The sequence below is a fragment of the Coregonus lavaretus genome (assembly GCF_964263955.1).
Source record: "Coregonus lavaretus genome assembly, chromosome: 11".
Lineage (NCBI taxonomy): Eukaryota > Metazoa > Chordata > Actinopteri > Salmoniformes > Salmonidae > Coregonus > Coregonus lavaretus.
In genome coordinates, this window is record NC_139998.1 from 52,180,570 (window position 1) to 52,196,951 (window position 16,382).

The following is a 16,382-nucleotide window of genomic DNA, read 5'->3' on the forward strand; positions in this document are numbered from 1 at the left end:
TTTTGACCCCACGGGGTGAGATCTTGCGTGGAGCCCCAGATTGAGGGAGATTATCAGTGGTCTTGTATGTCTTCCATTTCCTAATAATTGCTCCCACAGTTGATTTCTTCAAACCAAGCTGCTTACCTATTGCAGATTCAGTCTTCCCAGCCTGGTGCAGGTCTACAATTTTGTTTCTGGTGTCCTTTGACAGCTCTTTGGTCTTGGCCATAGTGGAGTTTGGAGTGTGACTGTTTGAGGTTGTGGACACGTGTCTTTTATACTGATAACAAGTTCAAACAGATGCCATTTAATACCGGTAACGAGTGGAGGACAGAGGAGCCTCTTAAAGAAGAAGTTACAGGTCTGTGAGAGCCAGAAATCTTGCTTGTTTGTAGGTGACCAAATACTTATTTTCCACCATAATTTGCAAATATATTCATTAAAATCCTACAATGTGATTTTCTGGATTTTTTTTCCTCAATTTGTCTGTCATAGTTGACGTGTACCTATGATGAAAATTACAGGCCTCATCTTTCTAAGTGGGAGAACTTGCACAATTGGTGGCTGTCTAAATACTTTTTTCCCCCACTGTACATACAGTTGAAGTCGGAAGTTTACATACACTTAGGTTGGAGTCATTAAAACTCGTTTTTTCAACCACTCCACACATTTCTTGTTAACCAACTAGTTTTGGCAAGTCTGTTAGGACATCTACTTTGTGTATGACACAAGTAATTTTTCCAACAATTGTTTACAGACAGGTTATTTCACTTATAATTCACTGTATCACAATTCCAGTGAGTCAGAAGTTTACATACACTAAGTTGACTGTGCCTTAAACAGCTTGGAAAATTCCAGAAAATGATGTCATGGCTTTAGAAGATCCTGATAGGCTAATTGACATCCTTTGAGTCAATTGGAGGTGTACCTGTGGATGTATTTCAAGGCCTACCTTCAAACTCAGTGCCTCTTTGCTTGACATCATGGGAAAATCAAAAGAAATCAGCCAAGATCTCAGAAAAACAATTGTAGACCTCCAGAAGTCTGGTTCATCCTTGGGAGCAATTTCCAAACGCCTGAAGGTACCACGTTCATCTGTACAAAGAATAGTACGCACGTATTTACACCATGGGACCACGCAGCCGTCATACCGCTCAGGAAGGAGACGTGTTCTGTCTCCTAGAGATTAACGTACTTTGGTGCGAAAAGTGCAAATCAATCTCAGAACAACAGCAAAGGACCTTGTGAAGATGCTGGAGGAAACGGGTACAAAGTATCTATATCCGCAGTAAAACAAGTCCTATATCGACATAACCTTAACCTTAAAGGCTGCTCAGCAAGGTAAAAGCCACTGCTCCAAAACCGCCATTAAAAAAGCCAGACTACGGTTTGCAGCTGCACATGGGGACAAAGATCGTACTTTTTGGAGAAATGTCCTCTGGTCTAATGAAACAAAAATAGAACTGTTTGGCCATAATGACCATCGTTATGTTTGGAGGAAAAAGGGGATGGCTTGCAAGCCGAAGAACACCATCCCAACCGTGAAGCACGGGGGTAGCAGCATCATGCTGTGGGGGTGCTTTGCTGCAGGAGGGACTGGTGCACTTCACAAAATAGATGGCATCATGAGGAAGGAAAATGATGTGGATATATTGAAGCAACATCTCAAGACATCAGTCAGGAAGTTAAAGCTTGGTCGCAAATGGGTCTTCCAAATGGACAATGACCCCAAGCATACTTCCAAAGTTGTGGCAAAATGGCTTAAGGACAACAAAGTCAAGGTATTGGAGTGGCCATCACAAAGCCCTGACCTCAATCCTATAGAAAATTTGTTGGCAGAACTGAAAAAGTGTGTGCGAGCAAGGAGGCCTACAAACCTGACTCAGTTACACCAGCTCTGTCAGGAGGAATAGGCCAAAATTCAACCAACTTATTGTGGGAAGCTTGTGGAAGGCTACCCAAAACGTTTTGACCCAAGTTAAACAATTTAAAGGCAATGCTACCAAATACTAATTGAGTGTATGTAAACTTCTTACCCACTGGGAATGTGATGAAAGAAATAAAAGCTGAAATAAATAATTCTCTCTACTATTATTCTGACATTTCACATTCTTAAAATAAAGTGGTGATCCTAACTGACCTAAGACAGGGAATTTTTACTATTAAATGTCAGTAATTGTGAAAAACTGAGTTTAAATGTATTTGGCTAATGTGTATGTAAACTTCCGACTTCAACTCTACGTACATACAGTGGGGGAAAAAAGTATTTAGTCAGCCACCAATTGTGCAAGTTCTCCCACTTAAAAAGATGAGAGGCCTGTAATTTTCATCATAGGTACACGTCAACTATGACAGACAAAATTAGAATTTTTTTCTCCAGAAAATCACATTGTAGGATTTTTTATGAATTTATTGGCATATGATGGTGGAAAATAAGTATTTGGTCAATAACAAAAGTTTCTCAATACTTTGTTATATACCCTTTGTTGGCAATGACACAGGTCAAACGTTTTCTGTAAGTCTTCACAAGGTTTTCACACACTGTTGCTGGTATTTTGGCCCATTCCTCCATGCAGATCTCCTCTAGAGCAGTGATGTTTTGGGGCTGTCGCTGGGCAACACAGACTTTCAACTCCCTCCAAAGATTTTCTATGGGGTTGAGATCTGGAGACTGGCTAGGCCACTCCAGGACCGTGAAATGCTTCTTACGAAGCCACTCCTTCGTTGCCCGGGCGGTGTGTTTGGGATCATTGTCATGCTGAAAGACCCAGCCACGTTTCATCTTCAATGCCCTTGCTGATGGAAGGTGGGTTTCACTCAAAATCTCACGATACATGGCCCCATTCATTCTTTCCTTTACACGGATCAGTCGTCCTGGTCCCTTTGCAGAAAAACAGCCCCAAAGCATGATGTTTCCAACCCCATGCTTCACAGTAGGTATGGTGTTCTTTGGATGCAACTCAGCATTCTTTGTCCTCCAAACATGACGAGTTGAGTTTTTACCAAAAAGTTATATTTTGGTTTCATCTGACCATATGACATTCTCCCAATCCTCTTCTGGATCATCCAAATGCACTTCAGACGGGCCTGGACATGTACTGGCTTAAGCAGGGGGACACGTCTCGCACTGCAGGATTTGAGTCCCTGGCGGCGTAGTGTGTTACTGATGGTTGGCTTTGTTACTTTGGTCCCAGCTCTCTGCAGGTCATTCACTAGGTCCCCCCGTGTGGTTCTGGGATTTTTGCTCACCGTTCTTGTGATCATTTTGACCCCACGGGGTGAGATCTTGCGTGGAGCCCCAGATCGAGGGAGATTATCAGTGGTCTTGTATGTCTTCCATTTCCTAATAATTGCTCCCACAGTTGATTTCTTCAAACCAAGCTGCTTACCTATTGCAGATTCAGTCTTCCCAGCCTGGTGCAGGTCTACAATTTTGTTTTTGGTGTCCTTTGACAGCTCTTTGGTCTTGGCCATTGTGAAGTTTGGAGTGTGACTGTTTGAGGTTGTGGACAGGTGTATTTTATACTGATAACAAGTTCAAACAGGTGCCATTAATACAGGTAACGAGTGGAGAACAGAGGAGCCTCTTAAAGAAGAAGTTACAGGTCTGTGAGAGCCAGAAATCTTGCTTGTTTGTAGGTGACCAAATACTTATTTTCCACCATAATTTGCAAATAAATTCATTAAAAATCCTACAATGGGATTTTCTGGATTTTTTTTCAATATAATATATAATAATATAATATAATATAATAATATATAATATGCCATTTAGCAGACGCTTTTATCCAAAGCGACTTACAGTCATGCGTGCATACATTTTTTTTTTTTTGTGTATGGGTGGTCCCGGGGATCGAACCCACTACCTTGGCGTTTCAAGCGCCGTGCTCTACCAGCTGAGCTACAGAGGACCACAATTTGTCTGTCAATTTGTCTGTCAATTTGTCTGTCATAGTTGTCATAATTTTCCTCAATTTGTCTGTCATAGTTGACGTGTACCTATGATGAAAATTACAGGCCTCTCTCATCTTTTTAAGTGGGAGAACTTGCACAATTGGTGGCTGACTAAATACTTTTTTTCCCCACTGTACATACATACATACGGTGGGCTCCAACATTACTGGCACCTCTGACTGGCAATGCACAAACAATACTTAAAAAAATATAAATGATATAACTATAGAGAGAAACTCAAAATACCAACATGTGAGAAATACTGTACTTTATTAATGTTTCAATGGAACCAACCAAAATCATACAATTATTTAATACAAAAGAAATGTCACAAATCAAGGTTTCATAATTATTGGCACTTCTCATTTAGTACTTAGTGCAACCACCTCTGGCAAGGATAACAGCATGGAGTCTTTTCCTGTAATGTTTGACAAGGTTAAGGAACACATTTGGACGGATTTTGGACCATTCCTCTATGCAGATCCTTTCAAGATCCTTCACATTCTTAGGTTTGCGCTTATCAACTGCCCTCTTCAACTCAGCCCACACATTTTCGATTGGATTGAGGTCCGGCGACTGAGATAGCCATGGCAGAACATTAATTTTGTTGTCACAGAACCATTTCTGTGTGGATGTTGAGGTATGTTTTGGTTCATTGTCTTGTTGGAAGGTTCACCTACGGCCAAGTCCCAGCCTTCTGGCAGAGGCAACCAGATTGTCAGCCAAAATTGCCTGATACTTGGTGGAATTCATTATGCCATCAATCTTAACCAGTGCCCCTGGATCTCTGGAATTAAAACAGCCCCAAAACATCACTGCTCCAGCACCATATTTCACCGTGGGTATGAGGTGCCTCTCCTTGTATGCATCTACAGTGGGGGAAAAAAGTATTTAGTCAGCCACCAATTGTGCAAGTTCGCCAACTTAAAAAGATGAGAGAGGCCTGTAATTTTCATCATAGGTACACGTCAACTATGACAGACAAATTGAGATTTTTTTTCTCCAGAAAATCACATTGTAGGATTTTTAATGAATTTATTTGCAAATTATGGTGGAAAATAAGTATTTGGTCAAGAACAAAAGTTTCTCAATACTTTGTTATATACCCTTTGTTGGCAATGACACAGGTCAAACGTTTTCTGTAAGTCTTCACAAGGTTTTCACACACTGTTGCTGGTATTTTGGCCCATTCCTCCATGCAGATCTCCTCTAGAGCAGTGATGTTTTGGGGCTGTCGCTGGGCAACACGGACTTTCAACTCCCTCCAAAGATTTTCTATGGGGTTGAGATCTGGAGACTGGCTAGGCCACTCCAGGACCTTGAAATGCTTCTTACGAAGCCACTCCTTCGTTGCCCGGGCGGTGTGTTTGGGATCATTGTCATGCTGAAAGACCCAGCCACGTTTCATCTTCAATGCCCTTGCTGATGGAAGGAGGTTTTCACTCAAAATCTCACGATACATGGCCCCATTCATTCTTTCCTTTTCACGGATCAGTCGTCCTGGTCCCTTTGCAGAAAAACAGCCCCAAAGCATGATGTTTCCACCCCCATGCTTCACAGTAGGTATGGTGTTCTTTGGATGCAACTCAGCATTCTTTGTCCTCCAAACACGACGAGTTGAGTTTTTACCAAAAAGTTCTATTTTGGTTTCATCTGACCATATGACATTCTCCCAATCCTCTTCTGGATCATCCAAATGCACTCTAGCAAACTTCAGACGGGCCTGGACATGTACTGGCTTAAGCAGGGGGACACGTCTGGCACTGCAGGATTTGAGTCCCTGGCGGCGTAGTGTGTTACTGATGGTAGGCTTTGTTACTTTGGTCCCAGCTCTCTGCAGGTCATTCACTAGGTCCCCCCGTGTGGTTCTGGGATTTTTGCTCACCGTTCTTGTGATCATTTTGACCCCACGGGGTGAGATCTTGCGTGGAGCCCCAGATCGAGGGAGATTATCAGTGGTCTTGTATGTCTTCCATTTCCAAATAATTGCTCCCACAGTTGATTTCTTCAAACCAAGCTGCTTACCTATTGCAGATTCAGTCTTCCCAGCCTGGTGCAGGTCTACAATTTTGTTTCTGGTGTCCTTTGACAGCTCTTTGGTCTTGGCCATAGTGGAGTTTGGTGTGTGACTGTTTGAGGTTGTAGACAGGTGTCTTTTATACTGATAACAAGTTCAAACAGGTGCCATTAATACAGGTAACGAGTGGAGGACAGAGGAGCCTCTTAAAGAAGAAGTTACAGGTCTGTGAGAGCCAGAAATCTTGCTTGTTTGTAGGTGACCAAATACTTATTTTCCACCATGATTTGCAAATAAATTCATTAAAAATCCTACAATGTGATTTTCTGGAGAAAAAATTTCTCAATTTGTCTGTCATAGTTGACGTGTACCTATGATGAAAATTACAGGCCTCTCTCATCTTTTTAAGTGGGAGGACTTGCACAATTGGTGGCTGACTAAATACTTTTTTTCCCCACTGTATGTTTCGACGCCAAACATGCCGATTCTGCATCTGACCAAAACTTTCAATTTTGGTCTCATCTGACCAGAGCACCTTCTTCCAGTCATAATTTAAATGACGTTTGGCAAACTCCAAGTGCTTGCGTCTGTGTCTTGGGGTCAGAAAGGGCTTTCTTCTGGCAACCCTTCCAAAGAGCCAGTGGTTGTGGAGGTGGCGTTTGATGGTGCTTTTTGAAACCTGGTGACCCCAAGATGCCAACAAGTCCTGCTATTTTTTTCACAGTGATTCTTGGGGATTTTGTTGCTTCTCTCACCATCCTCCCTATCCTGGGGGGCAAAATGCATTTGCATCCTCTACCCGTGAGGTTTTCAACTGTTCCATATCTTTTAAATTTTTTAATAATTGCCATGACAGTGCTCAGTGGTATATTCAATAATTTGTGGATCTTCTTGTAGCCATTAACAGATTTATGAAGGTCTACAACCATCTGTCTCTTTTGAACTGCCAGTTCTTTTGTTTTCTTCATAGTGTTGGATGACAAAGGGATATTGCATGCATGTTACCTCATTTTTATACCCTTGTGAAACAGGAAGTAATGTAATGGCTCAATATAGTTCCTTAAGACAAACTTAAATAAGTGGAATTTAATTCCTGGTGTCTATAATTATACTGTTTATATTTTTTAAAGGATTGTTTGTGCATTGCCAGTCAGGGGTGCCAGTCATTTTGGCAAGACGGAGCTGCTCTTCCTCCCGGGGAAGGACTGCCCGTTCCATGATCTCGCCATCACGGTTGACAACTCCGCTGTGTCCTCCTCCCAGAGTGCGAAGAGCCTAGGCGTGACCCTGGACAACACCCTGTCGTTCTCCGCCAACATCAAGGCGGTGACCCGCTCCTGCAGGTTCATGCTCTACAACATTCGGAGAGTGCGACCCTGCCTTACACAGGAAGCGGCGCAGGTCCTGGTCCAGGCACTTGTCATCTCCCGTCTGGACTACTGCAACTCGCTGTTGGCTGGCCTCCCTGCCTGTGCCATTAAACCCCTACAACTCATCCAGAATGCCGCAGCCCGTCTGGTGTTCAACCTTCCCAAGTTCTCTCACGTCACCCCCCTCCTCCGCACACTCCACTGGCTTCCAGTTGAAGCTCGCATCCGCTACAAGACCATGGTGCTTGCCTATGGAGCAGTGAGGGGAACGGCACCTCTGTACCTTCAGGCTCTGATCAGTCCCTACACCCAAACGAGGGCATTGCGTTCATCCACCTCTGGCCTGCTGGCTCCCCTTCCTCTGCGGAAGCATAGCTCCCGCTCAGCCCAGTCAAAACTGTTCGCTGCTCTGGCACCCCAATGGTGGAACAAGCTCCCTCACGACGCCAGGACAGCGGAGTCACTCACCACCTTCCGGAGACATTTGAAACCCCACCTCTTTAAGGAATACCTGGGATAGGATAAAGTATTCCTTCTAACCCCCCCCCCCCCCCCCCCCCCCCCCCCCAAATTGTAAAGTGGTTATCCCACTGGCTATAGGGTGAACGCACCAATTTGTGAGTTGCTCTGGCTAAGAGCGTCTGCTAAATGACGTTAATGTGCCCTTGAGCAAGGCACTTAACCCTAATTGCTCCTGTAAGTCGCTCAGCCACCAATTGTGCAAGTTCTCCCACTTAAAAAGATGAGAGAGGCCTTTAATTTTCATCATAGGTACACGTCAACTCTGACAGACAAAATGAGAAAAAAAAATCCAGAAAATCACATTGTAGGATTTTTTATGAATTTATTTGCAAATTATGGTGGAAAATAAGTATTTGGTCAATAACAAAAGTTTCTCAATACTTTGTTATATACCCTTTGTTGGCAATGACACAGGTCAAACGTTTTCTGTAAGTCTTCACAAGGTTTTCACACACTATTTTGGCCCATTCCTCCATGCAGATCTCCTCTAGAGCAGTGATGTTTTGGGGCTGTCGCTGGGCAACACGGACTTTCAACTCCCTCAAAGATTTTCTATGGGGTTGAGATCTGGAGACTGGCTAGGCCACTCCAGGACCTTGAAATGCTTCTTACGAAGCCACTCCTTCGTTGCCCGGGCAGTGTGTTTGGGATCATTGTCATGCTGAAAGACCCAGCCACGTTTCATCTTCAATGCCCTTGCTGATGGAAGGAGGTTTTCACTCAAAATCTCAGGATACATGGCCCCATTCATTCTTTCCTTTACACGGATCAGTCATCCTGGTCCCTTTGCAGAAAAACAGCCCCAAAGCATGATGTCTACACCCCCATGCTTCACAGTAGGTATGGTGTTCTTTGGATGCAACTCAGCATTCTTTGTCCTCCAAACACGACGAGTTGAGTTTTTACCAAAAAGTTCTATTTTGGTTTCATCTGACCACATGACATTCTCCCAATCCTCTTCTGGATCATCCAAATGCACTCTAGCAAACTTCAGACGGGCCTGGACATGTACTGGCTTAAGCAGGGGGACACGTCTGGAACTGCAGGATTTGAGTCCCTGGCGGCGTAGTGTGTTACTGATGGTAGGCTTTGTTACTTTGGTCCCAGCTCTCTGCAGGTCATTCACTAGGTCCCCCTGTGTGGTTCTGGGATTTTTGCTCACCGTTCTTGTGATCATTTTGACCCCACGGGGTGAGATCTTGCGTGGAGCCCCAGATCGAGGGAGATTATCAGTGGACTTTTATGTCTTCCATTTCCTAATAATTGCTCCCACAGTTGATTTCTTCAAACCAAGCTGCTCACCTATTGCAGATTCAGTCTTCCCAGCCTGGTGCAGGTCTACAATTTTGTTTCTGGTGTCCTTTGACAGCTCTTTGGTCTTGGCCATAGTGGAGTTTGGAGTGTGACTGTTTGAGGTTGTGGACAGGTGTCTTTTATACTGATAACAAGTTCAAACAGGTGCTATTAATACATGTAACGAGTGGAGGACAGAGGAGCCTCTTAAAGAAGAAGTTACAGGTCTGTGAGAGACAGAAATCTTGCTTGTTTGTAGGTGACCAAATACTTATTTTCCACCATAATTTGCAAATAAATTCATTAAAAATCCTACAGTGTGATTTTCTGGATTTTTTTTTCTTAATTTGTCTGTCATAGTTGACGTGTACATATGATGAAAATTACAGGCCTCTCTCATCTTTTTAAGTGGGAGAACTTGCACAATTGGTGGCTGACTAAATACTTTTTTTCCCCACTGTATATACACAAACACACACACACATACCTGACGAAGGCGTGTTAGTTAGTTATAGAATGTGAAAATCCCTGGGGGGGCGCCAGCAACTTTTTCCTTTGATTCTCATGCAGACAGACCAGACACAGTTACGATTGTAATATTGAGACAAACCTGCAAGTTGGCCTTCTTCATTACCTACACCCTCTCTGCCCACCCGGTGACAGTCTAACACAGCTGTACTCCGTTGCTATAGACTCCAATATCTGCCTTTCTATTCTGATCACCTAGACAAGCTTTTGGCCAGAGGGGAGAGTGAGGTGCAGGTTTTGTACATGGTGCATTGTGCAGAGGTCTCTGAGGGGTTAAGCTTTCTCTAAAGTGGAGGAAATAATTGTGGCAATAATGATGGTAATAACAAGCACAATAAAAGCTCTGGCTCTCTAATGCGGACGGAGAGCGATTTGCCTCTTCTCTTTTTCCTTTGTTTTCTGATGATTACATTTGAAAGGGGGGAAAGAGCACTACAAAGACAGAGGAAGAGGGGATGGTGATAGATCCCTAAATGGTCATTAAAAAGAGGGTAGAGGAGGTGGTGATGGATCCCTAAACGGTCATTAAAAAGAGGGTAGAGGAGGTGGTGATGGATCCCTAAACGGTCATTAAAAAGAGGAAGAGGAGGTGATGCTAGATCCCTAAATGGTCATTAAAAAGAGGAAGAGGAGGTGATGCTAGATCCCTAAACGGTCATTTCTTCTTCATTGATTGCGTTGTCTTTTCCATCCTCCTAGTCCTCACTCTTCTTTTCTCCCCTCCACCCATCTAATTTTCTCTTTCTTTCTCTTGCCCTCGATTCAGGTACGCCATCCCACCTGAGCACGGGAAAAGGCTGGAGAGGCTGGCTCAAGGTAAGACTACTCAAGATCCTCATGCTCATTAGGCTGACCATGTTTTACTATATACCGGCATGGACCGGTTTGACTTTTGACTTTACCTTCTATGACGGTATTTCAATGTTCGGTTTGTTAAATGTGATACGCTACTCCGCCGTGTGTAGCGTCTGTTTTTATACTTTACTCCACTACTTGAGTTGTCGCTCTCCTATCCCTCTCCATGCCGCTTTTCACACAGACCAAGGCCCACCCCCTGTCACTAGAGTGCAGTTTTTGTTGCTCAACCGCGAGACCACTTGCGTTCAGTCTGCATGGTCAATGCAGCACATGCTAACGATGCTGATTTCCACTTTGCTTCTTAATATACAGTGAGGGAAAAAAGTATTTGATCCCCTGCTGATTTTGTACGTTTGCCCACTGACAAAGACATGATCAGTCTATAATTTTAATGGTAGGTTTATTTGAACAGTGAGAGACAGAATAACAACAACAAAATCCAGAAAAACGCATGTCAAAAATGTTATAAATTGATTTGCATTTTAATGAGGGAAATAAAGTATTTGACCCCCTCTCAATCAGAAAGATTTCTGGCTCCCAGGTGTCTTTTATACAGGTAACGAGCTGGGATTAGGAGCACACTCTTAAAGGGAGTGCTCCTAATCTCAGTTTGTTACCTGTATAAAAGACACCTGTCCACAGAAGCAATCAATCAATCAGATTCCAAACTCTCCACCATTGCCAAGACCAAAGAGCTCTCCAAGGATGTCAGGGACAAGATTGTAGACCTACACAAGGCTGGAATGGGCTACAAGACCATCGCCAAGCATCTTGGTGAGAAGGTGACAGTTGGTGCGATTATTCGCAAATGGAAGAAACATAAAATAACTGTCAATCTCCCTCTCTGCCTGGGGCTCCATGCAAGATCTCACCTTGTGGAGTTGCAATGATCATGAGAAGGGTGAGGAATCAGCCCAGTCCCTCACTGTAAATCCACAAGCGTTCTATAATTACACTATTAGTTTGTATCTTACTGTCTACAAACAGCTAGTTTGTCTTTTCTAAGCAAGTTGTGGCTAAAATACATCGTTTTAGCCGCTAATGCTAATTAGCTAATGCTAATAGCTACGTTTGCTCTGAGTCAGCGCAAACGTAGCTAGCTAATACAGACTGATACCAGTGATGGTGTAGGCCTAAATCAGCGTGTTTGTGCAACAGTGTCTTCTAAATCAAAGAGGAATAGGTGAAGCATGAATATGTTAGTTACATGTAATAGCTAAGAGAACATTCAATGTAGCTAAAGGTTATAGGGTCCCCTAGGAAACACTGACCAACACTTTGGTTCCTACCCTGTCACAATAACTCCTGCCTGGCTTTTTGTCATACAACACTGTATTCAAAGTGCCCACTATTATATTCTAACTAATAATAATCATTATATTTCCATGATTCCAACAGTTCACCCAAGTGTTTATCTAAATTGCAAGTCATATCACAATTGCAATTATTGATAAAAAATAAAGCAAATAATTTTTTGCCCGTATCGTGCAGCCCTACGTGGCAGTGTGGAAATGATCTCAAATAAGTGCAGGGAATGCCGAACAAATTTTTTTTGGGATGAAGTTTGATTGAACACTATAGAACAATCAGAATGGAGAAAGCCCCATTGAAATCACTTTGAAAAATCACTTAGAGAACTTCATTTCAAACTCAAAGGACAAAATGAAGCTTAAAGTTAATATTGCCCCGGGGAGAGTTCCACACTGCCAGCTGCATTTTAATGGGGATTAATATGTGGCTCCGCCAGCACATTATTCACCTTTATCAGCTCACACAGCAGCCGCCAGAGAAAGGCAGCTCTTTGAGACCAACAGGCTCTGAAACAATGCAATGAAAATGAAGGATGAAATGGGCCTCGATTATGCTGTCAGTTACATTAAAGTTTAACTGGGCAAACGGTCTCCCATCCTTTGAGGCACAGCACAGACTGCTCGTCAGGAGAGGTGCGTGTGAGAGAGAGCGAGAGACAGCGAAACAGATCTCTTTCCCTCTCTTTCTAGTAAGTTGAAGGCCTCGGACACTAATGATATACGAGAGGCTGGTTTGTTTTTGAAGAGGAGGCTCTGGTCTTTGAGGCTCTGGCCGTGAAATTAATTGTCATCCTCTGAAGAGGGAAGAAAGAGTGAGGGTTTTGCACATGAGATTGAGATGAGTTTTTATTTAGGCGACAACCACCTCTCGCTGTGTAAAGTCTGTGTAGAAAAGGCCCCATAAACAGGCAGTAGAAGTCTAAAAAAGACAAAGAAAGATGAAATGGTATGATGCCGAAAATAACCCCCCGCTCGCATGCTTTCACAAGTTCAAAAAAGATAATGGTATCGTGACACAGCTGACACAAGCTCTCAAGTACTTTATTTGATATCACCATGCGCAATTTGACACTGGTCGGTGGACGTATGTTCCTACGCGTTATCAAAAGTTTCTCACTCTTCAGTTTGGCATGCCGTACAGCCTGGCGGTGACCCGGGGTCCGGCACGAAGGAAGGGATTGTGGGACCAAGGAAATTATGATAATTAAAGCTTTCTGGGCGTGCACTGCGTGGTGCTCTGAGTGCTGTGACCCCCACATTTTCCATCTGACAGATGGGAGAGCTCTTTACTGATAACCTCCAACCACCGATTATATCTCCCATTTGGATGGAGAGTGTAGGCCTAAGATCTGCACTGTCTCTGTCTGTAACAAGCCAAACCTCCTGTGGCTTATTAACTTCCCGGGAGTGGGGTAACGTGGTCGTCATAAGCAGGAAGCTGACATGAAACTGAAGTGTATTGTTTGAGGTTTTAAATGTTACAATTTCTCGTGAACAACATGCCACATTTCACGATTTCCCATGGAAAACACATTTTACTAGTATGGATGCCACAACAGGTGAATTCAGACAATGGGAGGCAATTTGGTAATGTGGTGTTTTTGTGTGTTTTCCCCCACCTGCAGGTTTCTTCCCAGGCAGTTCCCAGGGCTGTGACGCCTTCCTCCGCCACAAGATGACTCTCATCTCCCCGTCCATACTGAAGAAGTACAGCATCCCCTTCGACAGGGTAGGTAGCACAACGAACAGTGGCTGGAAGATGGAGCTGGGTCTGGAGCTGGGAGCTGGGTCTGGAGCTGGGGCTGAGGGCTGTCTAGGGTCTGTCTGGTGCTGGGGCTTGGGTCTGTCTGGAGCTGGGGCTGAGGTCTGTCTGGGGCTGAGGTCTGTCTGGGGCTGAGGTCTGTCTGGGGCTGCCGTTGAGGTCTGGAGCTGGCGTTGTGGTCTGGAGCTGGGGTTGAGGTCTGGAGCTGGGGTTGAGGGCTGAGGTCTGTCTGGAGCTGGGGTTGAGGGCTGAGGTCTGTCTGGAGCTGGGGATGAGGTCTGTCTGGAGCTGGGGCTGAGGTCTGGAGCTGGGGTTGAGGTCTGGAGCTGGGGCTGAGGTCTGGAGCTGGGGTTGAGGGCTGAGGTCTGTCTGGAGCTGGGGTTGAGGGCTGAGGTCTGTCTGGAGCTGGGGATGAGGTCTGTCTGGAGCTGGGGCTGAGGTCTGGAGCTGGGGTTGAGGGCTGAGGTCTGTCTGGAGCTGGGGTTGAGGGCTGAGGTCTGTCTGGAGCTGGGGATGAGGTCTGTCTGGAGCTGGGGTTGAGGGCTGAGGCCTGGAGCTGGGGTTGAGGGCTGAGGCCTGGAGCTGGGGTTGAGGGCTGAGGCCTGGGGCTGAGGCCTGGAGCTGGGGTTGAGGGCTGAGGCCTGGAGCTGGGGTTGAGGGCTGAGGCCTGGAGCTGGGGTTGAGGGCTGAGGCCTGGGGCTGAGGCCTGGAGCTGGGGCTGAGAGCTGGGGCTGAGGATGATATGATGGCTGAGGTCTGGAGCTAGTGTTGAGGGTAGGGGCCTGGAGAAAGCCTGGGCCCGTATTCATAAAGCATCTCAGTATTAGGGGTGTGAACGTTAAAACGTATAAATGAAATTGGGATCCTTAGCGTTAAGAAAAATCCTATTTTGGGGGGGTAGATGCAGAAAGTAAAACAGCACAGTGGGTTAATTTCCACAACAGCTAAGAGCGTAGATGCGTGAAGCTCAACTTCTCAGCTGTTTGGGTACCCTGGCTACTACGCTGTGAACAGCATGAAGCAAACTCGTGCACATGCGTAGATACTGTGTGACTGTGCGAGAGCAAAGTGTTTCATCTCGCTCATCTCAATATCCTAGCCTTTTCATTGATGATAGGCTCTGCTTTACTGAAGTTCCGAGACATTGCAAGCTAAGAAATTGCGAGATATGGCATTCCATTGCGAGATACAGCTTTTGATTGCCGATAGATAGGCCTAGTGCACGGTTCTGACTTCCTGCCTGGTGGCTGACCTGCCTGTCGACGTGCAAGGAGTCGAGGAATCACTTATTTTGTAGTCGACTTGTGGTGGATTTTTCTAAACAAGTGAGAGACTTTGTAATTTCTTCAAACAATCATCTTTTAATAAGAATTTCAATAATGAAGCTGGTCAACCCCACGTTCTGAAGTGTAAGGCTGAGCAGTGAGGGGAAAAAAGTATTTGATCCCCTGCTGATTTTGTACGTTTGCCCACTGACAAAGAAATTATCAGTCTATAATTTTAATGGTAGGTTTATTTGAACAGTGAGAGACAGAATAACAACAACAAAATCCAGAAAAACGCATGTCAAAAATGTTATAAATTGATTTGCATTTTAATGAGGGAAATAAGTATTTGACCCCTCTGCAAAACATGACTTAGTACTTGGTTGCAAAACCCTTGTTGGCAATCACAGAGGTAAGACGTTTCTTGTAGTTGGCCACAAGGTTTGCACACATCTCAGGAGGGATTTTGTTCCACTCCTCTTTGCAGATCTTCTCCAAGTCATTAAGGTTTCAAGGCTGACGTTTGGCAACTCGAACCTTCAGCTCCCTCCACAGATTTTCTATGGGATTAAGGTCTGGAGACTGGCTAGGCCACTCCAGGACCTTAATGTGCTTCTCCTTGAGCCACTCCTTTGTTGCCTTGGCCGTGTGTTTTGGGTCATTGTCATGCTGGAATACCCATCCACGACCCATTTTCAATGCCCTGGCTGAGGGAAGGAGGTTCTCACCCAAGATTTGACGGTACATGGCCCCGTCCATCGTCCCTTTGATGCGGTGAAGTTGTCATGTCCCCTTAGCAGAAAAACACCCCCAAAGCATAATGTTTCCACCTCCATGTTTGACGGTGGAGATGGTGTTCTTGGGGTCATAGGCAGCATTCCTCCTCCTCCAAACACGGCAAGTTGAGTTGATGTCAAAGAGCTCGATTTTGGACTCATCTGACCAACACTTTCACCCAGTTCTCCTCTGAATCATTCAGATGTTCATTGGCAAACTTCAGACGGGCATGTATATGTGCTTTCTTGAGCAGGGGGACCTTGCGGGCGCTGCAGGATTTCAGTCCTTTACGGCGTAGTGTGTTACCAATTGTTTTCTTGGTGACTATGGTCCCAGCTGCCTTGAGATCATTGACAAGATCCTCCCATGTAGTTCTGGGCTGATTCCTCACAGTTCTCATGATCATTGCAACTCCACGAGGTGAGATCTTGCATGGAGCCCCAGGCCGAGGGAGATTGACAGTTATTTTGTGTTTCTTCCATTTGCGAATAATCACACCAACTGTTGTCACCTTCTCACCAAGCTGCTTGACGATGGTCTGTTAGCCCATTCCAGCCTTGTTTAGGTCTACAATCTTGTCCCTGACATCCTTGGAGAGCTCTTTGGTCTTGGCCATGGTGGAGAGTTTGGAATCTGATTGATTGATTGCTTCTGTGGACAAGTGTCTTTTTTTACAGGTAACAAGCTGAGATTAGGAGCACTCCCTTTAAGAGTGTGCTCCTAATCTCAGCTCGTTACCTGTAT

At 44.7% G+C, this 16,382-nt stretch overlaps 1 protein-coding gene across 2 annotated transcripts in view; it reads left to right on the forward strand.

The window, feature by feature from the left end:
* The window catches only part of LOC311137471 (lysine-specific demethylase 4B-like), an 86,726-nt gene that overhangs the window by 29,535 nt on the left and 40,809 nt on the right, over positions 1 to 16,382 (forward strand). For both annotated transcript variants that reach the window (XM_084172003.1, XM_084172004.1), the window contains exons 6-7: positions 10,433 to 10,482; positions 13,460 to 13,563. In XM_084172003.1, the coding sequence (XP_084028129.1) occupies positions 10,433 to 10,482; positions 13,460 to 13,563 (154 nt within the window). The remainder of the gene's footprint in view (positions 1 to 10,432; positions 10,483 to 13,459; positions 13,564 to 16,382) is intronic.